Source organism: Olea europaea, unplaced genomic scaffold, assembly GCF_002742605.1.
Source record: "Olea europaea var. sylvestris unplaced genomic scaffold, O_europaea_v1 scaffold3057, whole genome shotgun sequence".
Taxonomy (NCBI): domain Eukaryota; kingdom Viridiplantae; phylum Streptophyta; class Magnoliopsida; order Lamiales; family Oleaceae; genus Olea; species Olea europaea.
In genome coordinates, this window is record NW_019249274.1 from 32380 (window position 1) to 59768 (window position 27389).

General features: G+C 32.7%; 4 protein-coding genes across 5 annotated transcripts; all 4 read right to left on the reverse strand.

Annotated features, from left to right (window-relative positions):
• Positions 1-8096: 8096 nt before the first annotated feature.
• LOC111384956 lies at positions 8097-8585 on the reverse strand. The gene is made up of 2 exons (XM_023009304.1): positions 8487-8585; positions 8097-8411 (listed from the first exon to the last, which is right to left on the reverse strand). Exons 1-2 carry the CDS (start codon positions 8583-8585, stop codon positions 8097-8099), a joined length of 414 nt encoding a protein of 137 aa, XP_022865072.1.
• Positions 8586-10853: 2268 nt separating this feature from the next.
• LOC111384952 (S-type anion channel SLAH1-like) lies at positions 10854-14689 on the reverse strand. Its single transcript, XM_023009299.1, has 2 exons — positions 13801-14689; positions 10854-13274 (listed from the first exon to the last, which is right to left on the reverse strand). The coding sequence occupies exons 1-2, from the start codon at positions 14647-14649 to the stop codon at positions 13002-13004; spliced, it is 1122 nt and encodes a 373-aa protein (XP_022865067.1). The 5' UTR covers positions 14650-14689; the 3' UTR covers positions 10854-13001.
• Positions 11288-11776, reverse strand: LOC111384957. Its single transcript, XM_023009306.1, has 2 exons — positions 11678-11776; positions 11288-11602 (listed from the first exon to the last, which is right to left on the reverse strand). The coding sequence occupies exons 1-2, from the start codon at positions 11774-11776 to the stop codon at positions 11288-11290; spliced, it is 414 nt and encodes a 137-aa protein (XP_022865074.1).
• A 1971-nt stretch (positions 14690-16660) lies between the features above and the next one.
• On the reverse strand, positions 16661-19498 carry LOC111384954 (WRKY transcription factor 6-like). Of its 2 annotated transcripts, none has more exons than XM_023009302.1 (6): positions 19019-19498; positions 18837-18932; positions 18417-18584; positions 18046-18318; positions 17598-17711; positions 16661-17511 (listed from the first exon to the last, which is right to left on the reverse strand). In XM_023009302.1, the coding sequence occupies exons 1-6, from the start codon at positions 19298-19300 to the stop codon at positions 16858-16860; spliced, it is 1587 nt and encodes a 528-aa protein (XP_022865070.1). In that variant the 5' UTR covers positions 19301-19498; the 3' UTR covers positions 16661-16857. The 2 variants fall into 2 exon arrangements, with proteins under 2 accessions (XP_022865070.1, XP_022865069.1); XM_023009301.1 differs by having other exon boundaries at positions 18046-18321; positions 19019-19495.
• Between the last annotated feature and the right edge of the window lie 7891 nt (positions 19499-27389).

The following is a 27389-nucleotide window of genomic DNA, read 5'->3' on the forward strand; positions in this document are numbered from 1 at the left end:
GTTTTACCTAAATCTAATTTTTCTTGTTTATTTATTATATTAACTAAATTTTGTCTATTATCAATCGACTTTTCTTTTTCTAATGCTTTAACTGTGCTTTCCAATTTTTCTAAGTTAGGACTAGATTCCGTTTCTTCTATATTATTAGATTTTCTTTTTAGTATTTTGGTATTTTTATTTTTAATATATTCTAGATTAGTTTCTAAAATCTTTATATAAAGTTTCTACTCTTTTATTTGAATTGTTCCTGTCTAAATCTTCTCCTAAATTTACAAGTCTACAATACTATTTAATTGTTTATCTTCACTATATAAAGTATGTTTAAACTTATTATCAAAATTAGAAATTAGAGAAGATGCTTCTAAGTTATCTTTTCTTTTATAGTTTCCTAAAATTTCTAAATTTAAATACTCAATTCTTTTCATAAACTATAAATGTTTGACTGTTCTAGGCTCTGAAACCAATTCGTAGCAAAATTTTGAAAATAACAAATAAGAAAATTTTCTATGTAGATACCAATTAGAGCAACTAGAAACTAATAAAATATTTGGGTGGCAATTCTTTGTACAATCAATTCAAAATCTTGTAGCAAAAATTTTTTGTAATAAAAAGTCTTGTACTAAAATTTTGAAAAAGTCTACGTGTCAATTTAATTCTGTTTGAAAAATTTGTGAAAAAAAGTCTTATCTTATATTTTTATAGTAAAATTCTCTACATAGGTATATTAATAAAAGAAAGAAAAAGTCTTTAAGCAAATAAGAAAAAGTCTATCTATTAATTAAGAGAAAATGACAACTCTTCTTACTAATTAAAAAGTCTTCAAATTATGTATCTAAAAATTTACACACATTCTGAATACTAAATTTTTCCTAGCAATAAATATTTTTTAGACTTTTCTTCATATCAATAAATTTGGCAATAAAAAGTCTACTGCACTAACTACCAATTTCAAGAAAGTTAAATTTGACAGTACCCCCTTTGTTTTTCAATGATAGATTAACAAGTTGGATTACAAGATGTTCAAGAGGGAAGGATGTAAGCACTACCATACTCTTGAGGAGATATTTAGCAGGATTACAGCTATTGGAGGATTAGGCAATGCTTCCACTCAACTTCCAAACACATCAGAGGAAGAAATGCAATTCAAAGATGATTTTTTGAACAGATGAGTGCATGTACGTACAGAAAATGATGATGAAGTCGATAAGGTTTCAAATACTCGTTAACATTACGAAATTGGTACATGGGGTGAACGCCAACGTAAGGAACCTAAGGTCAGTAAAAATGATAAACTCGAGGCCTGCATGGCACAGTGATCATCTACAATTAGTTTGAGGAATGAAGAAACTGAACTTAGGACACTTTACCTAAAAGAAAAGTTTGCAAAGATTCAAGGAAAATCATGTAATCAATCAGATAGTGAAGTTAATAATCTGGATCCTTATTCAAATGTTATTTGCTTGGACATCTTAAACAATATGGTACGGGTGTCCAATGAGATTTATATGAAGCAATAAAGGCTTTTAAGGATCCTGATTTCAAAGTGTCATTTGTGAAGATGCCAAAAGCAAGGAGATGACCTATCATAGAACCACTTTGATTTCAATGTTGTTTTAATTTCTATAATATTGTGTTGTTTTAATTTGTGATGTTAAAGGTTGAAGTATTGTGTTATTTTCACAGCTTGAAGTACTTTTTTTCCTTTCGTGTCGTGGTGATATTGTACTGTTTTCATTTACAAACTTAGTGATGCTATTAGTTGGAGAACTGATGTTATTTTTTCTTTAGTTGTTGAATGCTTGATTGCTTGTTTCATTTGAAAGAATAATGGTTGATATGACTTATGATAACTATTGTGGTTATATTTTGTTTAGAGTATGGCCAGCGAATCAAATGTGGATGATAATATGAGTACCAATGATTCCATTGATAAAGATTCGAGTGATGATGATTTGTTATTTATGGATAATTTTGACGCAAATTTTCGAGATTTAATGATGCTTAATCGCTTTGTTGACAACAAAGTAAATACCATTGGCAGGAGACCTTGTAGACCATCAATGCTTACTAGAAAAATGTACATGATAGAAATTCTAAATGGACATCCGGATGTGCTATCGTAATTTTCGCATGCAGAAACACATTTTCATGAATATTTGTGATATTTTGAAAGAGAAAGGGCTGCTGAAAAATGGAAAAAAAGTTAGTGCCGAGGAGGGTGTTGATTGTAGGGCACACTACACAATACAATATTATTGGTGATAGGTTTCAGCATTCCAATAACAAGATACATGATACACAAATGGTTTAAACGAGTTGTGAGGGTTGTTTGTTTGTTTGGCATTGAGATAATCCGTCCGACAAATCAAGACATTGTGCATGAGCAGATTTTGCGCAAATGTTTTTCTTTAAGGATTGTATAAGCGCAATAGATGGAACACATATTACAACTTGGCACCTGCATTGAAACAAACATCTTTTCGTGGAAGGAAAACTTATGTAACACAAAATGTAATGTTGACATGTGATTTTGATATGAAATTCACATTTGTGTATTCTGGTTAGGAAGGTACTGCTAATGATACGGGAGTATTCGTTGATGCAATCACAAGAAGCTCGAACAACTTCAGATGCCACAAGGAGATATATTCTTATACTTCAAATAATTATTGCGAATATATTTATAGTGTAACAATATGTAAGCCATTTTTTTGTTTTGCAGATCAATTTTACCTTATTGATTCTGGATATCCGAACATGCTTGGATTTCTTGCCCCTTATTGAGGTCAAAGATATCATCTGCGTGACTATGTTAGAAGGGAAAGACTATGTGGTAAGGAAGAATTGTTTAACTATAGACACTCCTCGTGCCATAACATTATTGAACATTGCATTGAAGTTTTGAAGGCAAGATTTCCTATTTTAAAGTTGATTACCATCATCCACTTAATAGGGGAAGACCAATCTCTACTGCATGTTGCGCAATAAACTTTATTCATCAAGAGCACACTTTAGATAAGTTATTCATTGAGTATTCAGAGAAGAAGATGGTGTTTCAAGATATACCGGAGTCAAATCAAGATCAAGAAGTCATATGTTTCGATGCTAGTCAAGCAACTCAAATGGGACATGTCAGGGATCAAATTGCTACACAAATGTAGAATAACTACTCAAGATATCGTACATGATTCCGTGGATGTACTTTATATTTTGTTTAATGTCTGCTTTTTTTGTCATGACATGTAAACTTCTAATAGTATTTAAGAATTGTTTTGTCAAATTTAATTTAGGTTGTATTTTTTATATCTGTCAAAAAATATTTCAAGATTCACCAACTTCAAAATTTATATGTTATTTAATACTATAATAACATTAAACTATTAAAATTTATTGAGTAATCATATTTCTTGAATAAAATATTAATAAAAGATATTTTCAAAATTTTAAAGTAAACGCATTTTTCACTTTTATGTTTTCAAAAATAGTTTCTTAGAACGACAAAGAAAACGTATTTTTAGCAATTTCAAAACAGACACTCAAAACACAAAACCCAAAATGAATTCAAAATTCAAAACTACAAAATTGAAACGCAAAGAGAACAACCCCTAAGGAATTTGGTGAAGTTACGAAGGAACTCAATCGATTTTGGTGATTTCGACATCTTTCAATTCATGTAATTGAGTTTTTCATTGTTAAACAGTTTTAGAATCAGATTTCCATGTTTTGAATGAGTTTTGACATTAGTTTAACATTTATTAGAATTTCCATAGACTCGGTCACGCATTTTCTATCAAATATTCGAAATATTTGTTGAATTGCAATTTCAATTACTTAAAATTATTAATGTGATTCTCTATTGCCTTATGCCTATGTATATGATCGTTTTTTAATCTGATTTCATTAATTAATTGTGCGAATTTGTTTTTAGGAAACGTGATTTCTAGAATTACCATTGAATTGAATTTGTGCTTAACGTTATATCTTCCAAATAAAGAGTTAAATTTAATGCTTTAATCGAGTGAAAACATATGAATTGATGATGTTGACTGACACAAACCGGTTGGGGAAATTCCTACGCTTCACTTTTATGTACATTGATTTAATTTCACTATATAAACTTTGATTTCATTCAAAACGTAAAATCATTACAAATTTTGAGAGAACCATCACCTTTTGGACCTTGGATTATTTTTCATTTCTCTGTGGATACGACACCCCAAAACTATACTACAATAATCGTGTTATACTTTGGGCGTAATCAAGTTTGCATTCAATTGACTCCTATCAATCTTCAAAGTATCTTTTGTGGTCCAAATCAACCATTGCATATTCATACTTTTGTCACCATACTTTGGATTTATTTCATTTTTGCTCATTTTTCGTTCATTTCTTCCAATTCGACCAATTTGCATTGAGTTCAACCTAACAAACATACTTAACACATAATTAAGCTATAAGTCATTCAAATCACTAACAAATACTCAAATTTATTTGCCTGGATAAGTGTACAAATTCAGACTTCTTAATGGAAACTATTCTATTATTTGACAAGAAGCCTTTGTATACAATGACAAAACCTCCTATATAAATAGTCTGCTATCATGAAAGTTGTTTGTTGCTTTTTAAGTCCGTGAATATTTCAGACTTCTCTCTACTAATGAGTTGTTCTTGCAACAATATGCCACCATTTTAAAGAAAGAATTTGTACTTCATCATGATTCATCATCAACTTTCTTTGCCTGAGTTCCAAGTACAATTAACAAGCAACGAATGGACAAAAATGACTCTCAGAGCAATCCCCGTAATTAAATTTTCAGATGAAAAATCAATTGTTAGCTCATTTTCCTCCTTTTTTTATCAAACAAATAGGAGGAAATTAAAAATCATGCAAGGAAGAAGGAAAGGAGTCAAATATGTGCATATACTAGTTTATATAATTTAGCATAAATGAATCAACAAAATTAAAAGCCATTATTCTTCCTCCAAAATTTTTAAGCGTTGTTTAAGCCAGATAGAAACAAAGATTTGTTTAAGCTCATAAACACTATGAAATAATGAAACATTATTCTTCCTCCAAATTTTAGTAAAAATGTATTTTGATACATTAGTTCCAAAATAAGTTAACTTTTACCTTATAAACATGTTCAGATATATTTGAAAACTTGTAGGTGCTAACTTGCAAAAAATTCCTCTTTCCAGCAAGAAAATGATTCTTCCTTAGATGTTCCATGTACCTGCTAATAAGGCTAACAACATGCATAGTATCAGGTTTTGTTCCAGTCAAATACATCAAGCTTCCAACTATAAGTCGTGAGTCAACCCTTTTTTTCTTTAGGATCTTTTATGAGCTTTAGACCAAACTCTATTGAAGTGCTTACAAAATTGCAATTCTTCATCTGAAACCTATCCAAAATTTCTTACACATACTTTTGCTGGGGGACAAAATTACCATCAACAGATTGCAGTATATCTATACCAAGAAAATAATGCATCATTCCCATATTAGACATTACAAACTCAACTATCATGGATTCCTTAAATTTTTTAAACATAGCTCTACTACTTTCAATGTAGAAATAAATTATCCATGTATAAGCAAACAATGAGCATTTATCCTCCATCCCCAATTTTTATGGAAAATGTATGTTCATAAGGACATTTTTGAATTCAAAAAATAAGTTTCTACATGATTATACCTAGCTCGTGGAGCTTGTTTTAATCGATATAGAGCCTTCTTTAACCTGTACGCTTTATATTCATTTCCAACTTTAATATAATCAGAATAAATATAAGTTCATTCAAATCTCCATGGAGGCATACTGGTTTCACGTCTATTTGAATAAAAAAAGAAAAGGCCAGAGTTTTAAGCAATCTGATTATATCAAGTCTAACAACCAGAGCATAAACTTCTTTGTCATCAACATCCAACTTTTGCTTATAACCGTTTGCTACCAAGTGTGCCTTGTACTTGTCAACTTCACAATTCTCATTCTATTTTGTCTTATCAACCCAATTGACACCAATTGTCTTTTGCCGCTTTGGAAAATCAGTCAAATCCCATGTATTGTGTCTTTTGCTATTTCATCATCCATAGCCTTCCACCATTTTGATTCATTGGCAGCACTTTCAAAAATTGTGGGATCACAATCTGAAAATAAAGCAAAGCGTGTAAGTGGATCTTCATTTTGATAAATTTCGGTTACCTCATAATCTGACGTCCATGCCGACTTCTTTTGAACACTACGAGAATGAGATCCTTCAACATGTTAATCATATTCTAGTGTTGTTTGTGTGATTTCAGAAGTTAAAGGAGGTTTATTTTGAGGATTCTCATGTCCCACGATTGTTGGAAAAGTTTGTTGCTGGGGCTGTTTTGCTTTATCATCATTTTCCCAGTCAAAATTAGTTGGAATTTGTTCTCTAACAACATTTTTATTCCATGGCAAGATTTAATCTTCATTAAAATTATTTCGACTGGTAAGTATTTTCTTAGTGCTAGGATTGCAAAGCTTATAAGCTTTTGATTGATCACTAACACCGAGAAAAATGCATTGTTATCCCTTGTCATATAGCTTTTTTTTCCTTCTGGTCTAGAATATGGGCATATGCAACACACCCAATAATTCTGAAATGATCTACAAATGGTTTTAGTTCGCTCATGCTTTCTCTGGTGTCATGTTTTGAACAGCAAGTGTAGGGCTACTATTTAGAATATGAATGCTCCAATTAACTGCTTTGGGTCAGAAATTTTTCGAAACACAATTCCTTTTCAAAAGGCTTCATACACATTAAGAATAATGCGATTTGTCCTCTTACATACGTCATTTTGTTGGGGGCATATAAGCTGTTGTAAGTTGCCCCTTGATTCCATAGGTTTCACAAAAATTTGTAAATTCATGTAAATTATACTCTCCACCCCGATCAGCTTGAAAAGTTTTATGGGATTGCCAACTCTTTTCCGACAAATGCTTTATAGCTTTTAAAAGCTAGAAAGGTTTCGAATTTTTCTTACAAAAAGTAAACTCAAATTTTTCGACTATAACCATCAATGAAGGTAATTATATATCTTTTACCTCCATTAGAACACGGGGTTATTGGCCCACAAATATCAGAATAAACAAGCTCCAATGGCATTTTCACTCTCCCTGATTTTCCTTGCTGGAATTGATTATAGTGTTGTTTGCTAACAACATGTTCTACACAAACTTGAGAAGGAGCTGAAATTTAAGGAAAACATGTCGCCATATTCTTCTGTTATAGTCTTTAACCACCAAAATTAAGATGCCCGCAGCGAATATGTCATATCCATTCCTTCTTCTTCAGTCTTGTAGGAAACTATGGGTGAGTGGTGTTGTGGAGATACAATGGAAAAATTAGGTTGGCTGTCATGTTGATTTGAGTCATCAAGCCCAATTTTTCATCTTCAATTTTGCAAACTCCATCTTTGATGAGATCTCATATCCCTTTTTCTTCTTGTTGATTAACATTAAGTTAATTTATTCTCAAATTTGGAACAAATAGAACATTAGAAATTGTTTAAATAGAACTTCTATTGGTTTGAATTGCTACCTTTCCTTTTCCTATAACAGAAACTTTAAAACAATTAACAAATTTCACAAAATCATAAAAAGATTCATTTAGTTCAGAAAATGCTGTCTTCTCTCTACATTTATGGTTACTGCAACCTGTATCTAAGTACGACAAATTCTTATAGTTTTCCTCCTTCACATGAAAGGCCATTAAGAAAGACACTTCGTCTTCCTTCTCTACAAAATGGTATTGCTTACCATCATAATTGTTGATATTGGTTTGACATTTTGGCTTGTAATGGCCATATTTGTGACACTGTAGCATTCAACTCTTGTTTTGTTTGTTGACTTTGATTTAGAGTATGTTGAAATATTGTTGTCATGACCTCTCCCTCTTCTTAGAGTATTAGAAAACTAACTATCTTCCAAAAATTTATAGGAGTATCTACCATAATTGTTGACTCGGCCCTTTCCTCATCCTTGATCTCCTCTTTTTGATGTTGAAAAATAATTATTAGTTGAGGCTTGTAATGCTTGCTCCTTCTTATCTTGTCGATGCATCTTCTGCTAATAAACCAACAAAGCACTTTGTAACTCATCATGAGAAAGATCATCAATATCATTTGATTCCTCAATAGAGCAAACAACATAATTGAATTTTGTTGTCATGGAGCAAAATATCTTTCCAACAATAGTCACATCTTCCAATGTATCACCATGTATCCGCATCTTATTAGCGATTGCCATTGTCCTTGAGAAGTAATCTGAAACAGATTCTCCCTCCTTCATTTGTAGAGTTTCAAATTCACCACGAAGTGCTTGAAGCTGCATCCGTTTGGCCCTTGCATTCCCTTGATTCTTTTTCTTCATGGAATCCCAAATCTACTTGCCAGTAGCTTTTTTAAGAATGGTTTCCAGAATTGAGTGATCAATGGCTTGGAACATGTAGTTCTTTGCCTTAAGATCTTTCAATTTCAGCCCTTCTTGCTCTGTCTTTTGAGCATCTATCAACACAACTCCTGCTGTTGGTTCTGCTACTCTAGAATCAACAACCATCTAGTAATCTTTGAACCTCAAGAAGTTTTTTATGAGCATGCTCCAATGGTAATAGTGACAATCAAAGCATAGAATTGCAAGCTGTACAAAATTCTCAGAAGCTATGAAAGAAATTTATCACACAAGTGGAAAGAAGTAAGTTGTTGCTTTAAAACACTCCCTCATGTGTGTTACATTCTTGTGATTTTAACCTCACTCTGATACCAATGATAATAAATGGACACTCAAAAAAAAAATTTACTGTAAGTAAAGAAAGCTACTACATTCTTTAAATGGGCTAAAGAAAACAACAAAAGCCAATTAAGAAAAATGAGAAAACTGAACGCATTGAAAACCTTTACGGAGTGGGCTATTTATAGCCATAGGGCTGTAAGTATTATGCCCTAGGTCCAATCAACTTTGGATATAAATACTTTTATATATAATTAATGCAATTAAATGACAGATCTATTATTTAATTAATAAACAATTAAATAAATAATAGAGTCCGCAGATTCAAATATTTGTAATTTGTTAATCACAAGGAGTTGTGATTGTGAGATACAAATTACATCTGATTGAATCTTAAATCATCCGTGGTCGTAAGTAATAACGAGATACGGATATCGTTATTACGGATAGATCATCACGTGTGGCATTTCTTACTTGTGAAGTAAGTAGCTGATCTCACAAGTTAAAGTGTGGTGACACTTAAATGAACACGTGAATGTTTGTTATAGAACAAAACATTGGAGACCCGTCGAGAGATTCCACATGGATAACTATCTGAGTGTCGGTGGTTAATCTCTAACGTTCGGTAGTGAAATTGGTCCTTTGACTTGAGGTCGTCATGGTACCTTATATGAGGACAGTCATACTTTGGCGATGTTGGATGTTGCTCTGAAAAGGGCCGCTAATACGACATTGTTCGGGTACGTCAAGAATCGTATGAAGGTTGTGATTGATCAATAAAGGATTCGTCACTCTTAGATAGTAGGAGATTATGATCTACGTTTCATTCAATTAAGTCAATGATGAAATCCTTGGCCAAGGTGTACTCATAAGTCGAAAAGGAGTTTTCGATTTATATTGACTTAATAGTGGAGTGAAAGATATGATCGATGATCGAGATTGACACAATTCCATATCTCGTAATTGATCGGATCATATTGACGAAGGGATTATAGTTTCACGGTAAACGAACGAATTTGGTTTTGTCATACCACGTGACAATTTTCCGTCACATGTATTGCCCTGACACATTGCTAGATATCAATCAGGGACGATGCTTTCTCTGGTGTCATGTTTTGAACAGCAAGTGTAGGGCTACTATTTAGAATATGAATGCTCCAATTAACTGCTTTGGGTCAGAAATTTTTCGAAACACAATTCCTTTTCAAAAGGCTTCATACACATTAAGAATAATGCGATTTGTCCTCTTACATACGTCATTTTGTTGGGGGCATATAAGCTGTTGTAAGTTGCCCCTTGATTCCATAGGTTTCACAAAAATTTGTAAATTCATGTAAATTATACTCTCCACCCCGATCAGCTTGAAAAGTTTTATGGGATTGCCAACTCTTTTCCGACAAATGCTTTATAGCTTTTAAAAGCTAGAAAGGTTTCGAATTTTTCTTACAAAAGGTAAACTCAAATTTTTCGACTATAACCATCAATGAAGGTAATTATATATCTTTTACCTCCATTAGAACACGGGGTTATTGGCCCACAAATATCAGAATAAACAAGCTCCAATGGCATTTTCACTCTCCCTGATTTTCCTTGCTGGAATTGATTATAGTGTTGTTTGCTAACAACATGTTCTACACAAACTTGAGAAGGAGCTGAAATTTAAGGAAAACATGTCGCCATATTCTTCTGTTATAGTCTTTAACCACCAAAATTAAGATGCCCGCAGCGAATATGTCATATCCATTCCTTCTTCTTCAGTCTTGTAGGAAAATATTGGTGAGTGGTGTTGTGGAGATACAATGGAAAAATTAGGTTGGCTGTCATGTTGATTTGAGTCATCAAGCCCAATTTTTCATCTTCAATTTTGCAAACTCCATCTTTGATGAGATCTCATATCCCTTTTTCTTCTTGTTGATTAACATTAAGTTAATTTATTCTCAAATTTGGAACAAATAGAACATTAGAAATTGTTTAAATAGAACTTCTATTGGTTTGAATTGCTACCTTTCCTTTTCCTATAACAGAAACTTTAAAACCATTAACAAATTTCACAAAATCATAAAAAGATTCATTTAGTTCAGAAAATGCTGTCTTCTCTCTACATTTATGGTTACTGCAACCTGTATCTAAGTACGACAAATTCTTATAGTTTTCCTCCTTCACATGAAAGGCCATTAAGAAAGACACTTCGTCTTCCTTCTCTACAAAATGGGATTGCTTACCATCATAATTGTTGATATTGGTTTGACATTTTGGGTTGTAATGGCCATATTTGTGACACTGTAGCATTCAACTCTTGTTTTGTTTGTTGACTTTGATTTAGAGTATGTTGAAATATTGTTGTCATGACCTCTCCCTCTTCTTAGAGTATTAGAAAACTAACTATCTTCCAAAAATTTATAGGAGTATCTACCATAATTGTTGACTCGGCCCTTTCCTCATCCTTGATCTCCTCTTTTTGATGTTGAAAAATAATTATTAGTTGAGGCTTGTAATGCTTGCTCCTTCTTATCTTGTCGATGCATCTTCTGCTAATAAACCAACAAAGCACTTTGTAACTCATCATGAGAAAGATCATCAATATCATTTGATTCCTCAATAGAGCAAACAACATAATTGAATTTTGTTGTCATGGAGCAAAATATATTTCCAACAATAGTCACATCTTCCAATGTATCACCATGTATCCGCATCTTATTAGCGATTGCCATTGTCCTTGAGAAGTAATCTGAAACAGATTCTCCCTCCTTCATTTGTAGAGTTTCAAATTCACCACGAAGTGCTTGAAGCTGCATCCGTTTGGCCCTTGCATTCCCTTGATTCTTTTTCTTCATGGAATCCCAAATCTACTTGCCAGTAGCTTTTTTAAGAATGGTTTCCAGAATTGAGTGATCAATGGCTTGGAACATGTAGTTCTTTGCCTTAAGATCTTTCAATTTCAGCCCTTCTTGCTCTGTCTTTAGAGCATCTATCAACACAACTCCTGTTGTTGGTTCTGCTACTCTAGAATCAACAACCATCTAGTAATATTTGAACCTCAAGAAGTTTTTTATGAGCATGCTCCAATGGTGATAGTGACAATCAAAGCATAACATTGCAAGCTGTACAAAATTCTCAGAAGCTATGAAAGAAATTTATCACACAAGTGGAAAGAAGTAAGTTGTTGCTTTAAAACACTCCCTCGTGTGTGTTACATTCTTGTGATTTTAACCTCGCTCTGATACCAATGATAATAAATGGACACTCAAAAAAAAAAAATTATTGTAAGTAAAGAAAGCTACTACATTCTTTAAATGGGCTAAAGAAAACAACAAAAGCCAATTAAAAAAAATGAGAAAACTGAATGCATTGAAAACCTTTACAGAGTGGGCTATTTATAGCCATAGGGCCCAACTAAATTAACAAAAAATCTACTAACAACCCGATAAAGTAGGACTATCCTAAAAACTATGTAGAAAATAACTAACTTTCTAATGACTAGGTACAAGCTTTATTCATGCAAATAATTAATAGTAAATTTCTATCAACAGAATCAGAGATAGGAAAGATAGCAATTAATTAATTCTTTGCTGAAAGGAAACCATGATCTAATAGAAGCAAGAAATATAACCAGAATTCGAATATTATTAATGACGTGTATTTCGAGTTCATCGTCTCAGTGTTTTGTATTCATCCCAGAAGTTTGAAACCCAGATTTAAAAGATGAACATCGTCTCAGTGGTTATGTGATGTAATTTCTTAGCCGAGACCAACTTGTTATAATGGTCATAAATTGCGAACTTTCCCTGCAAATTTTCCTTTGAATTGCTTAGAACTTAAGAATGGGAGAGATGTTTTTGCTGTATATATATAAATATTGCGAAGCTGAAATGTGTTGTTGGACTTGCATATCAGGATTGAGGCTCCAATTATATATACGTAGTGCTATTGATCGCAATTGCACACTGGAAAGCAGCACCCTTTTGAATAATTAATAAGTTCATTGTAATTAATAATTATATTACTTTTAATTATTGGATTAATGGCTAATTATTCTTTTTTACTTTTCCCCTGATGTTGAGTTTAACTACCTTGCTTTAACCAGTAATATGTCTGTTCTTTTTAACTGTCAGCTTCCACTGCTAAAAGTAAAATATTGGTAATAACAAAGTACTTTGTTAGATATTATAGATGGTAGAGTGAAAATATGCACACTCTGTTATATTTCGATATATTCCACATACTCGACTGGTCGATTCACCTGTTCTAGGTTTTATAGTTGTTGTCCATAAAACCTAGACAAGGATCGTTTTCGCACAAAAGCGAATCGGTGTTGACAGCAGTAATGATCAAGATTCCAAGGAAAACCAAAACTGAGATGGCTGAAATGATGAGCATTATTGCAGATGCTACAACACCTTTAACCTGTTGTGCATATTCTGCTGAGGCAAGTGCAAGGAAAGTCAAGGGAAATGAGTATGCCCACCATGTTATATTGAACTTCTTCATTGATTTCTTGAAAAGTGCTGGCCGACATATCTGATTATATATAAGAAAAAACACGAGTGGTTAGACAAGAGTAAAACGTTTAGTAATGAGCCGTGTCGAAACCGTTAATTCATACGTATTATTCAAATTAGGATAGTCTGTACTCATTTTTTACCTTTACGAATTTCTTTTGGATTCCTAGTATCAAACTCAAGATACTTATGTTATGAGGTGCTTAAGTTAAATCTTGATACCAATTGAGGTTAGATGGGTACACACTCTTTCAAAGTATATATTGTATATGAATTAATGGCTTGGGCACATGCCTGGATCACTATATGTTATGTCCTACTTTTATTAAAAATTTATGGTGTGTCGATCATGTTGCACCTTAAAATCCTAACATGTAATTTATCCCTTGTCTGACAATCGTTCTTTCTCATTCTTTTTTTTCATACTCATTTTCAGTCATACATTTTCACAATAAAAAATTCTTCATGTAAATTCAAAAAAAAATTCTTTACTTTTTAACCACATTTTCTCCCAAAATTAACTACTCGAAGACAAATTAACTTACCAATGATGAGAAGAGAAATAGCGCGAGAAAGAAGAGCATTTTGCATGGCATATCAAAACTGCCAGAAATGGAGCTCCAAGCCAAGCTCCCCATGCTTGGTGCGGCTACAAACAAAAAGAAGACTGGCCGAAGCATTGCCGGGAAACGATTAGCCCCCGATAATCGCTGATAAAGCGTGATAAACACCACCAAATAATGAGCCATACCGAGTGTGAATATGCAAACAGCACTCTCTTTCCATCCCATTCTAGCTGCAGTCCATGCACCCACCAAATTCCCTATAACTGATATCTGGCTCGTAGGATTCGCCACCATCGACAGAAACCGCTTTTCCGTGGTAAACCACTGTCCATAAATCTTAAGATCAAGAAGCACCACAGGAACAACAAAAACCCACAACAGAATATGATAAGGAGCATCATTTTCATTCACAAATGGCCCTGTCTGGAGGAAAACAAGCCATGAAATCCATGGAGTGAAATGATAGTTAACACCAACATGGTGCAGGAACTCTGCTTTCACCAGATTGAAATAAAAAATGCACTTAAAAATGTAGAGAACAGAAAGAAGAATGAGAATACACAAGGAAAGCCACCAGAGTAGAAGAAAAGCCATTGAAGGGAAGGTATGAATATGTAAAATGAAATGAATAGCTTGTGTTTCGTATACATGTTCACTTAGGGTTTTCCATAGCAACACTTGACCCCCAAAAGAGAGACTTATTCTGAAATAGCCTGCATGGAGCCTGGTGAAAATGGATGGCGGTGATTTCTTGCCGAAATCACCATCTCCTTGTTGTGGATCAGTAACAATCTGAATCGACGACTTTGCCAGTTCTTGATCCTCCATCGAATATTATACTTTACTTATATATATAAATATATGTATCTCTTTCTGGTTTGATTATAAGAGGGATTACATATACATATCATTTTTTGCAGAACTCATATAGGGATGTTGGGAGAGAAAATGACATCACGAAGTTCGGTTCGAAATTACTTGGAACCCATTATCTAGTCTCACAAAGATAAGATTACTCAATTCTTTTGAGCCTGGAACCCATTATCTAGTCTCACACATCAAGAAAAAAAAAATATAGATATTAAGACGCCACTAATGTATAATTGTTTATTGTTAATGTATTTCTCTCCTAATTTTAAGTTCATATTTAGGGTTCGTTTGATAACAGTTTTTAGTATGATAAAAATTACAGATCTCATAACGAAAATTAAAATTTGATGAGTTGAAAAGTTGATATAAAGTTTATTAAATAAGTTGTTAATATTACCTTATAACTCTCCTTGAATATGACAATGTCTTGACACTAGAATGCATGAATGTAAAGTGACAACGTAAATAATTTAAGTTTCAAGAAGTTCGACTAGAAGTCACCAAGACACCAACTAACTAATTAGATAAATAAGCAAGTATACAGTATAAAAATACACTTATCACTAATTTAATCACTTATCTCAACAATTTATATGCATATGCAATAAGACGATAACTTATTTAAAAACATCATGAATCTTAAAAATGAATTGCTTGTTTGAGTCCTAAATGGATCAAATTGCTTATCGAGCTTTTTTAATTACATTACTATATTTATCCATGTAGTTTCATAAAATCAATTATATATTAATTAAAATAACATGAGATTTTATAGTTTTCAACATCTCATGCAAAAAAATCAAAAAACAAAACAAAAACAAAACAAAACAAAATATTTTTGTTTGTATTTCTCTTTTATCACCGCCATTTTTTTTTATAGCAGTTATTTTTGTTAGTCATTTTTTAGTTCGCCTTACCTAATATTCTTTTGAGATTATCAAAAGAACCTGTTAAAAATTTGCATATTGTATACTCAAACCTTTATATCATAGAAGTGGGGTCCCAAATATTTCACCTCTGGACGATTTTTATCCAAAAGTTCATTGGTTGACAAAAAGTTAGCGTTAGATCATAATTTGACCAATTTTTAAAAGTGCAAATGGTCTTTTAATCTTTAATTAATTGAAAATAGGAAATTTGCATCGATTGTTCCACTTTTAAAAATGTATCGCGCGATCCCAGACCTTAAATAAATTTGATCCTTAAGGACATTTAAAGGTTTTCATTCAAAAATCTATTAGTTGACCAAAAATATTCTTAAAAAAAAATAATTTTAAATTTTTTTTATCAATGACGTGTAATATATTCTTTCTAAACATTTTGTAACAAATTAAGAACTTGAAAATGATTTTTCTTCTTTTTCTTTTAGAAAAAAATAAAATAAAAAAGAACTACATTTAAGGGCGTGAACCACACTTGTGATCTGATATTACAGACTGAAAGAATCCAAGAAAGCTGCCCTGAAGTCTTCTCTATATTAAATCTTATCCAAATTTATTGTCATTTACGTGTAAAACATGATTGGCCGGAGTTATTGACTTCTCGTAACACGGTATATCTTTCAAACATATGACAGATTTCGATAAAGGGTTGTTTTACAAAAAAATTTATACAATTTTAAGAGGTTTAGATAAAATATAATTAAACTTCTGATTGAAAAATTAAATAAAAATTATAAATCTGTGATTCAAATTAAAATTTAATTATTAAAAGAAGAACAAAGTTTCATCAAACAAACTCACTTCCTACGCAACTCGCCAAAATTTCTGCATCTATTTTGTTTTTTCCAATTATTTGAAACTGACACCGAAAATGAAACCCTATAAATTTAACATCATGAAGATGGTTCATCCAAGCTTTAAACGACTTTTTTGAGTGGCGGAAAGTGTCATGAAGACATAACTTTTAAGTACAATCAAACATGTCGAATATTATGGTAACTTTCAAATACATTGTTTTGAACAAAACAAAAGGGAATTTTGTAATTTTGAGCTCCAAACCCTCCAGTGTGTGTAATACATAAGATAAAACTTTTCAACAAGTAAATTCACATTAGAACCTCAAAATTCACATTAATAAACACAACGAATGAAAAACATGAAGAAAGGTATTAATCTTGACAAAAGTACAAAAAATGGACACAAAGAAATAACCGGAACTTTTGGATTAATTTCCCATAAAACTGCTGGACTTGTTGCTAGTACTTGTATTTACGTTGGTGGTGTTATTGGTAGCGTTGCCACTGTCCGGACGCGAGCCACCCATTATGGAGGTGATGGCAGCAGCAAGGGCGGCAGAGAAATTGGGATCAGCCGTGATTGCGGCAGTGGCGGCGCTTAGAGTGTTGGTGAAGGATTGGTGGTGCAGCGGTGGCTGAATTTGTTCAATATTATTCTGAGAACTCTGAAGCCCTGAAAATTTGGATTGGTTTACCAGTGCTTGGCCAAAAACCTGAGGCATTTGCGGGTTTGTTACTGAAGCGAAATTTTGAGGATGGACAAGAAATGGGACTTGGTATTGAGTAGGTGGTACTCTTTGGCACTGTAATGGATTTGGACTGTGAGTTAGGTCTAAAGTAACAGTAGGAAAAGGAGCTGAGGCAGAAATTGTGGCCATGTTTGATGAATAAGGAAGAAGGGTTCTTGCAAGAAAATTAGGATTTATCAGACCATCCGGACTAGGCATAGATCCTGAAAGAAGCATGCTGGCCGCGGCTGAGGTGGTTGACGCCAAGGCCATGGCGGCTGGAGGCAGTGGATGATTATGAGTTCCTTCATAGGTTGTGGTCAAGATTGTTCGGTCCTCGGCACACCTTTGAACCTGGGATGAACCACAACAAAATTAGCTTAAAAGGTTAAAATTACACTTAATTCAGAAAATTTAATTTGTCAAGAAGATAAACATACTTGTTTGCGAACTGGACAACCGACTGCCATGGTGCAACGATAATAAGCTCGTGGACATGGGTTTCCTTTTGCCATCTTTTGACCATATTTTCTCCATTGGCATCCATCAGAAATCTGCAAATAATCAGAAATAGGGTTAGAGCCTGGATAGGCATATTCGAATTGTCAGAAATAGGGTTAGAGCCTGGATAGGCATATTCGAATTGTCAGAAATAGGGTTAGAGCCTGGATAGGCATATTCGAATTGTCAGAAATAGGGTTAGAGCCTGGATAGGCATATTCGAATTGTCAGAAATAGGGTTAGAGCCTGGATAGGCATATTCGAATTGTCAGAAATAGGGTTAGAGCCTGGATAGGCATATTCGAATTGTCAGAAATAGGGTTAGAGCCTGGATAGCCATATTCGAATTGAATTTCGAAGAGATTAAGGTAATAAACACCCAATTACCATGGGCGCTTCTGACCGGGCTCGAACAGAAACGCGAGCCTTCTTCATGGTAGCCTCCGTGGATTGATCCACTGGATTTGAGGGATTCAACTTGGGAATCTTGTTAGGGCCACAACTATCTGATTCTGGGCTCTCAGCACGGCCAATCTTTTTGTGAGGCGATCCAGATGTAGTTTTTTCTTCTGATGAAGAATTAGATGGATCATCAATTTCACTGGCAAGGCCTAAATCCAAGAATTGTCTAGGAACTGTTGCACCTCCATTTTCTTGTTTCTTCTGAACCCAACATACACATATTATTGTATTAGGCTATTAACTTCTCGGCAACAGCAGAAAAAAACCGATTGATATTGCAAATATTATTGAATTACCTCGTGTTCTTGTGTGCTATCATGCGCAGTTGAATTTTTCTGCTGCTGCATTAATCCCACGAGATGCATCTGCAACGCAGTATAATTGCTGCTCACCTGACTTAGCATCCCTCTTAACCTTTGATTTTCAGCATTCATTCCTTCAAGCTCAACTTTCAATTTTGCTAGCTATATTACAGACAAATAAAAAGAATCTAATTAGAAATTTAAGTTACAGTAAGATTAGAGTAACGTTATTCATAGTCGCTGATAGTCGCACTACATAACACTCTACATGACCAATTGTGATTTGGCTCTTATATCAAATCACTAACCGTCATATGTATCTCACGTAAGACTACCGTAATAATGAGTAAATGCAAATAGTATTATTCTTGAGACTATGAAACTTAAACTTTAAAGTTGAATCTCCTTAATTACCTCATTTTTTGCTCGCTTATCTTCCACATCCGATGAAATCCCATCGTCAACCGTTGATTGATCACTTCCAGTGTTAATAACAAGTTGCAAACCAGTCTATACACGTAATAAGGTGACCAAAAAAAAAACCAGTAAATACCAATAATAATCTTAACTGCATATCCAAAAATTCTGTTACTTACGTTAACATCCGATTCCCTTGCGGTGTGTAAATCTTCCTTCTTGACAGACATATCCTTGACAGGCCTATTCTTGTCGGAAAAGAAGTCTACTTCTCCTAAAACCACCCGTCTCTCATCGGCCGGAGATGAAGCATACTGTTCTTCTCTACCAGTCAGAAACATAGTAGCTGTACCCTCTTTATCATATAACCTGGAGCTCAAATCAAATCCAAAATCTGACTTGCTCGTGAAAAACCCAACAGGATCAGAATTTTCAAGGGTAAGACACCATCCTTTGTCCATAAATTATCAAAAACTCAATCAGATAGCTTAAGATGTGGGGGAAAATGAAAATGATATCAATTTTTTTTCTATTTTATTGTTTTATGTTTATCAAGAAAATTAAGAGAGGGTAAGGTCAAGAATTTGAGAAGTCTTCTACAAATGCAAAGAGCAAGTGTATATAAAAGAGTTGGATGAAGAGAGAGACAAAGAAAAACTTTCTCGTAGACCAGAAATTTGACGATATGGTTCAGACGTGCGTGTGCGAGTGGGAAGGCCAAGGAGGATTTGATAATGTTAACGTAAGACTGTGCGTCAGTATTGCTGCCAGGTGTCATTGGGGGACCCAAATAAAAGAATAATGTTATTTTCAATCACTTACTACAGCAGTCGCCCTATATGACATATACATGACAAATGGTTATTTGATACATTAATGAATAAAAAAATTACCACATTAATATATCAAATAATCACATGTCATGTGTATGTCACGTAGTGCGACTGTCGCAGTGAGCGACTAAAAATAACATTACTCCAAATAAAAAATGCCAAATGAAATCACTATTCAAATTTTTATCAAGGATAATGACAATTAGAAAGAGCTTAGATTAAAATTTTAATTTTAATTTTTACTTAAATTTATTAATAATTTATATTTCTTGATTTAGGACTGTAATCTGACTGGTTCGTGCTGTCCCATGCTATGCGGCGCGTTCCACGTGAGGAAAAGAAAAGGTATAATAAAGTAAACGGATTTGACGGCTAGAGTGTGAAATTGTATCAGAAAATGAGTGTGTACGATGAACCCACGTCAGTATATGGTTTGAGTGTGAGAAAGGGCAACACGTCTCGGATCAGGGGCGGGAACCTAGTGTTGACATTTCTAGCCATGGGACCGCGTCACTAGCTTAGACTTCCGAAATTTGTTAAAAAAAATTTATGAACAATGATACACGTTCCAAATTTTTTTAAGTTAATATTTTACCTACTATTTACAATAGGGGTGTAGACAACAAGCCTTCATTTTTGAATTCAGACGAGGCCCACAATACATTGTGAGAGAAGGGACACCATTCGGTAACGGGTAACCCCCTCTGTGTGTGTGTGTATGTGTGTGTATATATATATCCAAAAATTATTTTCTTAATAATCAAAATTCAAAATCTCATTCTTGAAAATATATTTAAACCTCGTGTGTTTCCCATTTTTTAGTAAAAATGCATTTTGAAATAGTTAATTGATGAAAAATATGTGGTTAAAAAATTTAAAAAAAAGTTAGTTTTGCGTGTAATATTATTTTATTGAAAAATGTGTGGTTAAAAAAAATGTATTATAAAAAAAATGGGTATCAAACAAGGGTTTAATGGGTTTTTAAAACTAATAGGATAATGCTATACGCATATCAGGGTGTCCATCTCGATGTTCAATCTCCTTACCTTAGAGAGACTCACTTCGAATAAAATATAATTTATCAAAAGTGGGTCCCCTCCATGTGAGGAAGATGAATGCAGTATTATGTATAAGTAACATATTTCATTATTTTACCAAAAAATGTGAAATTGAAAAAGAGAGAGAGAGAGAGAGAAATATATTTTATGAATAATGGGAATTTAACAAGGACTAGAAATTATTTTCCAAAATATTTGAATAGTTTTCTTAAAATACTTTATATAGCTATAAAAACATTTAAAAGTGATCGACTTAAAGTAGCTTATTTATGACATTTTTTCATATGAAAGTACAAAACAAAAACTCTTACGAGCACTGACACAATGCAAGCAAAAGTGTGCTACTATGTAATTATAGGTTTTCAAAAATCCTTAAAAAAAATATCTAATCTCAATAAGAGTTCTTCATCTTCTCTTCTAAATTTTGTTTGATTAAAGTAAATATTAATCTCAATAATAGTTCTTCATCTTCTCTTCTAAACCTTGTTTGATCAAAGTAAATAATTAATTTTAATTATATATCTCATATAACCATCAATTTTTATCGACTTTTCAACCTTATTTTTTCATAAATTTTTATCAAAATCAATTAAAAATCTAAATTTAACTTAACTAAACAAGAAATAAATTATATAATCAAGACTCACGATCTCTACAATAACTTACTATTATGAACAAATAAATTATAGATGCACCACATGATCATCCATTATTAGCAAAAAATATAATAATACTGGAAATTTCCTGGTCTTTTTCTAGTTCATTAAGAAGTATATATCTCTATTTTCCCCTTTAAAAAAAAAAACGCATTACAAACTAATTACTGTACTTCAAAAGGGACAATTACATTTGTACCGTGAAAAATATTCATATTCCAAGTTCCGAGAGTGCCAGATACCATTATCTTTTGGGAATAAAACGAGCTTTAAATAAAAGGTAAAATGCAAAGAGAAAATTACAAAAAATAAAAATAAAAAATGTCCATTTTGATATAATCATTTGCAAAAATATCCAAAAATTTTGTTGTCCATTTTTGCAATTATTTGGACGAGAGTACCCTTTAATAGCTTCCATGAGAAGCTACATTAAAATAATGTTTTCGATATTTCAAATGTCATTCTCAATATTTGAATTCGTTTATATTTTAAAAGTACACATGTTACTTCACAATATCAAATATTCTCAACATTTCAAACGTTGTTCTCGACATATTAAATATTTAGACTGATATTTAATTCCGAACATGATATTTCTCTGCACTTTAAATGTTGTTCTCGACATTTTTTTTATCTAGCATTAATTGTGGTTTGACATTTGCATCATGAAATTATTTATTCTTTCATTAAAGGTAAATATCAAATTTGGCCATTTTGCAAAAATTATCAAAAGTGTACATTTTTGAATTGACGTATGTAAAATTGGACATTTTTGCAAATGACCCGAATGCAAATATAAGTTAGATTCTGTACATGTATGCATGTATTCAAGAAAAAGGTTTTTTTTTTTTTGCCCCCCCCCCCCTTCGGGTATAGTCTAGTGGTGCAAATGACAGAAGTGAAATTATCTCATACCTTGTTGACAGCCGCAGTGTGGAGGTTCGATTCCTGAAACATAGAATTGGACTCCTTGTAGGCGCAGTGTACAGACAGCTCTTGTTCCCTGATCTGTTGGAGCACATTTCACGATTTACCTCCCTCACAAAGCTCTAGGGGCGGAGCGAGGGGACCCTCAAGATTGGGGTTCAACCTTTAAGAAAAAGGTTAATTTTTGTTTGATGCTAAAACGCGAATGTTGAAAACGTGGTTCAATCAATCTAGATAGGTTGGCTGTTGGCTGCAACTTTTTGCCCAATTTTATTTAGTGGAAACTTTTTTAAGGCATACTGATTCAATTAATCTCCTGTTGACAGAATTAATTTAAAAGTAATGCCACACCAAAGTCTATATGATTTATGTTCTGCTCGACAAAATTTCCACTTTTTCGTAGAAAAGTTCTTTGAAAAAGTTACTTTAATCCGATTTCTATAAAAACTCTTATTACTAAATATAATATTTTTAGAAAATTATTCATATATGTTCAAAAACAACTTCTTAATCAAAAATAGTTTTATGAAATGAATCCTCAATATTGTAACATACCAATGTATTTGGCACGTAAGAACACGTTACATGACTAGAACAATAAAGTGTAAAAAAAAGGTTTTATTTTGCTCCCGTTTGTTTCTTATTTTTTGAAGAATGAAAATGAAAAATATAGTCGTTACAGGCCACACGCAAGAGATAGAAATTCAAATTTGGTGATTTAAAGTGATGAATATCGATTATATTTTTCATTTTAATGAAAAAAGAATGGAAACCAAACAGGGGCTTTAGATGAAAATTATTCGATATTTTAGAGTTCACTTTTTCAAACCGCATTAATTAAGAAGTCTCACACTTGTGACTTCAGATGTCTCCCATGTCTAACATTAAAACCATCATTTAGTAGTATAAGCACCATCTGTATATGTATGGCCCCATTACATCACGATGTAATATCTATACTCTATATACACCCAACATCTCCATCCTCCTTGATTCCTCCATGATTACAAAATCTGGAAAATCTCAAAAGTTAGAAGAAAATGTACATTTTGATCACAAAACCTGGAAAATCTCAAAAGTAAGAAGAAAATGTACGTTTTGATCCCAAGAAGAAATTGGTGGACAAATGTAGCAATAATGAACATGTATTAATTTTTATTTTAATATTTTGTAATATATATAGATCAAGTTTCATCATTAAAAAGTCCTAAAATTAGTTTCTGAATGAATCTACATTGAGCATAATTAATACACGTGATGCAAATATAAGCAAATGAAGTATGACATTATTGCCGTGCCATGAAAATTTAAAAAAATAAGTAAATAAATAAATAGAGTATAACATAAATTTTGAATTATTCCACTATTTAATTCTAGTTAATTATGGTACCAGACCTTATGCCTTGACTAGCATAGCAAATCACATGGCAGCCAGTAAAGCAAAAAGAAAAATAAAAGATCACACAACATTTGCACTTCAGTTCGACTTGCTCCTTTGAGCAAGCCCTCTGTGGTGATTGAATGACCGGACGAAGCCCTTGTACGCCTTATTCTAAATGACTACTACTTATGTGAGGCATCACCTCCTGTTGCAACACAATCGTCATGTTGTGTGATGGGCATCTTTATCACCTCTCTGCCATTCATTATTCAAGACGATGCATCACCTTTCTACTGTATTGCATTTTCGAGATGATTGACATGTTCTATGATGAGCATCTTGCAAAGACTTTTCCTCGACCAGGCCAAGTTGTACAACGCACTACTCAATCTGATTGATGGGACTTTTTAAATCTCTACAGTAGCATCGCTCAATCAATTTGTAGTTTATTTTTTAGTCTATAGGCTTATAACTTAGGGTGGTTGCTGTTCAGCCTATGATCAAACAATAATAAAATTGCTCTTAGTAATATTCTCTTTTCAATCGGACACCCATATGCTCGTCAATTATGTCTCTCCAATGTCAAAAAATACTCTTTTCTCCATTTGACTTGAGCATCGAAGTGTCACAACATCACACTCTACGATTACTAGTTTAACATTGTGTCTAAGTGTACAAGTAACATACATATGGACGCAAGATGAGTTGAGATATATTGATTCCATGATCCTGTCAAATTTCAAGGTTAATACTAAATATCTTTCACTCCCCCACTAACCACCCCCCTCCAAAAAAAAAAGACAAAAACAGAAAAAAACAAAAAGGAAAAGAAAGGACTAAAAATATGAATAAAGTGGCACAATTGTCAAACCAAAGTAAACAAAGAACAAAATCGCGTTGAAGAAGAAAAGAGAGTTGACTGAGATTACGTTGACCATTAATCAACAACCACGTGCCTTGCATCAACGGCGTAGAAAAAATGTGTTAGTGTTTGGTGTGATGGGACCATCAGGGATTAAAATAAAAGCAAAAACTTTTGAAATGAATTGAGGGGGCCTTTGAATTTCTTACACATTTTGCCCACGCCTAAATAAATTTGGAATTAATTGTTCCACACGATTCCTGCCCAAAACTTATGTTTGCCGCTATATAAATCATAGTCTAATTGGGAATTTATTACATATGAAAAGAGTTTTAGCCCTTGTTTGTGCTCTATTTTTTCCATCAAAATACATTTCTCAGCAGTGATTTGATTCCACTTCAAGTCTTTAATCACACATTTTTCAATAAAATAATATTACACATAAATTCATGACTTTTTTTTTAAAATTTTTAAACCACGCGTTGTTCATTAATATGCTATTCAAAAATTCATTTTTGATAAGAATGAGAATCAAAGAAGGACTTAGTAAGACTTGAAATAATTTAATAGTAAAAGTCATTGATCGCCAATTTCTAAAAAGAAGCGTCTAGATGGCGCCAAGGTGTCGCCTAGGTGCGATGTGCAACGAAAACCCCAAGCCGCCTTTTTTAGTAGTCAATGGTCTGTTGACCGTTGATGCCCGTCTAGACGTGATTATGCACGCTGTGGCACGCATTATTATCTTTTTTTATTTTTTATCCTTTTACAATTCTTTAAAATTAAAACTTAACTAGATTCAAAACAGTCGCTTAAATCCATAAATAAAGGAAAACTCCCAAAAATTCTTATTTATTTACTATTTAGTATTTATATTTGAAATTTATCATTCCGTTGGAAACTTTTAAAAAAATGTATAAAGTTCCGATAAATTTGTTTTAGATTTTTGGTATGCGTTATTTTTAATTATTAAATGATTTTTTGATTGATTAAAAATTAAAATAAGAAAACATTTTTTTTACGTTTATGTCTTGCCTAAGCTCGCCTTATTCATAGCTTGGCCTCCACACGCTACAACTTTTAGAACACTGCTAATGATATTGTCGGCCATTGTATTAGCCAATAAAGAGTCAACGACGAAACCATTATTATAAGACCTATCAATCCAAACAACTCACTTTGAAAATTTTCAATAGCCTTAAATTTCAAGTCCCTTCAATACCGACTAATCAATCACATTCATCCTTGAAGCCACCCTCTCAAACTATATAGATGAGAAAAAAGATCCATCAATCATTTTCAATGGAGGGATATCTTAAAACACTTATGCAGGTGGTTGTAATTCTTACTTAAAAAGTTTACACTAAGATTACTACAATAATACCAAACTAATTTCAACTCATTGAAATGATAATTATGTCTCCATATAAAATAATTCACATGTCAAATATTGACTTAAAAGTTACGATAAAACTCGAGTAATAGAAAAAGAAAAACTTCAGAAAACATAAGTTTTTACTTCAATTTTTTTAAGCCTGGAGGAACATGCTCAATGTGTACATTAAGTATAAAATCGTTTAATAACTGCATCAACATCAGCCATTTTTCTTCTTGACTTGAACCCATATGTTCCATCATAAGTTGTGGAATCTTATTAGTGCTGATTTGACGAGCCCGAACGCCAATTTTGATTTAACCCTATTTTATCTTATAGATAAGGAACCATCATTAAGATTTGATCTTCATAGGAGAGAAAGAGGAGGGTTAGAGAAGATAGAGTATGCGAGTTTTCTCTTATAAACTTCTTTACTATAATAAATTACTGTAGAGACATACAAAGATTAACTTCTATAAATTTTATATTTTTTTATTCATTCTTTTTAATGCGATTTTATTGTTTTTGATAATATAGAATTAAGATTTCTAATTCTTAACATTCAATTCCACGTGAGGACTGCAAGCTCATCAACCAAGTGATTGAAATCAAGTTTTCAACACCAAACCTTTATTTATTGGCAATGGCAGCTAAAATTTCGCTCGCACTACTAACTACATAATTTTAATAAAATCAAGAAGATAGACTGGATAGTGGAAATGGGGATATAAAATTTCTCTACAATTAATATCATCCCAGACTTTCTAGTAAGTTAATTATTGCAACTCCCGGAGTATACGTATGTAACAAAAATACCATAAGAAACTAAAGTATTTTTCATTAATAAATTTGAGTAGGCCATATGAATATATATATTTTTCTATCCCTTTTGGTTTTACTAGGACATCACACATTAATTTCAACATTTTGAGTATTGCTAAGTTTATCGTATTGAAATTTAGCATTTAAGAGTTCAATACTTAATAAGATGAACAATTGAATAATATTACTTATCTAAAGTTTAGATGATCATCGTTCTATGTGATGCACTGCATCAATGATTATCTAATTTTTAGATAAATGAATTCCTTATATCTTGCATGCAGCCTCCATTTTTTCTAGTCGATGAACGCGCTTCAATATCTAGATCTCTCCATTCATACCCACTAAATCTAACGAAAATTATGGTTAGAGTTAGATCTTGGTTGTTGAATCACTTTTTATTTATAACGAAGTTCATTGAAGGGGGAAAGAGGACCCTCGTAGACACCAAAGTGACAAAGACCTCATTCGTCAAGCATTCCCTTTCTATGTAATAGTGAGAAGCCTCTTCAACTTTCCTGGATGGACTTGTCAATGTCTCTATGGCTTTCACAGAAAGTTTTACTTTGCAATTGGGTTGTTGAATCCTTTTTTCATTCTTATGTTGAAATCTTTTTCATCAGTATATCATGCCATTCC

Bases quoted from the DNA above. Each gene is read 5' to 3' on its own strand.
- LOC111384956 (XM_023009304.1), bottom strand. From the start codon at position 8,585: ATGGTTGTTGATTCTAGAGTAGCAGAACCAACAGCAGGAGTTGTGTTG. The intron at 8,412-8,486 runs GCAAAGAACTAC...ACTGGCAAGTAG, and splicing joins TGAAATTGAAAGATCTTAAG to ATTTGGGATTCCATGAAGAA.
- LOC111384957 (XM_023009306.1), bottom strand. From the start codon at position 11,776: ATGGTTGTTGATTCTAGAGTAGCAGAACCAACAACAGGAGTTGTGTTG. The intron at 11,603-11,677 runs GCAAAGAACTAC...ACTGGCAAGTAG, and splicing joins TGAAATTGAAAGATCTTAAG to ATTTGGGATTCCATGAAGAA.
- LOC111384952 (XM_023009299.1), bottom strand. From the start codon at position 14,649: ATGGAGGATCAAGAACTGGCAAAGTCGTCGATTCAGATTGTTACTGAT. The intron at 13,275-13,800 runs GTAAGTTAATTT...ATATATAATCAG, and splicing joins TATTTCTCTTCTCATCATTG to ATATGTCGGCCAGCACTTTT.
- LOC111384954 (XM_023009301.1), bottom strand. From the start codon at position 19,300: ATGGACAAAGGATGGTGTCTTACCCTTGAAAATTCTGATCCTGTTGGG. The intron at 18,933-19,018 runs GTAAGTAACAGA...TTACGTGTATAG, and splicing joins CAAGGGAATCGGATGTTAAC to ACTGGTTTGCAACTTGTTAT. The intron at 18,322-18,416 runs GTAATTCAATAA...TGTTGGGTTCAG, and splicing joins ATAGCACACAAGAACACGAG to AAGAAACAAGAAAATGGAGG.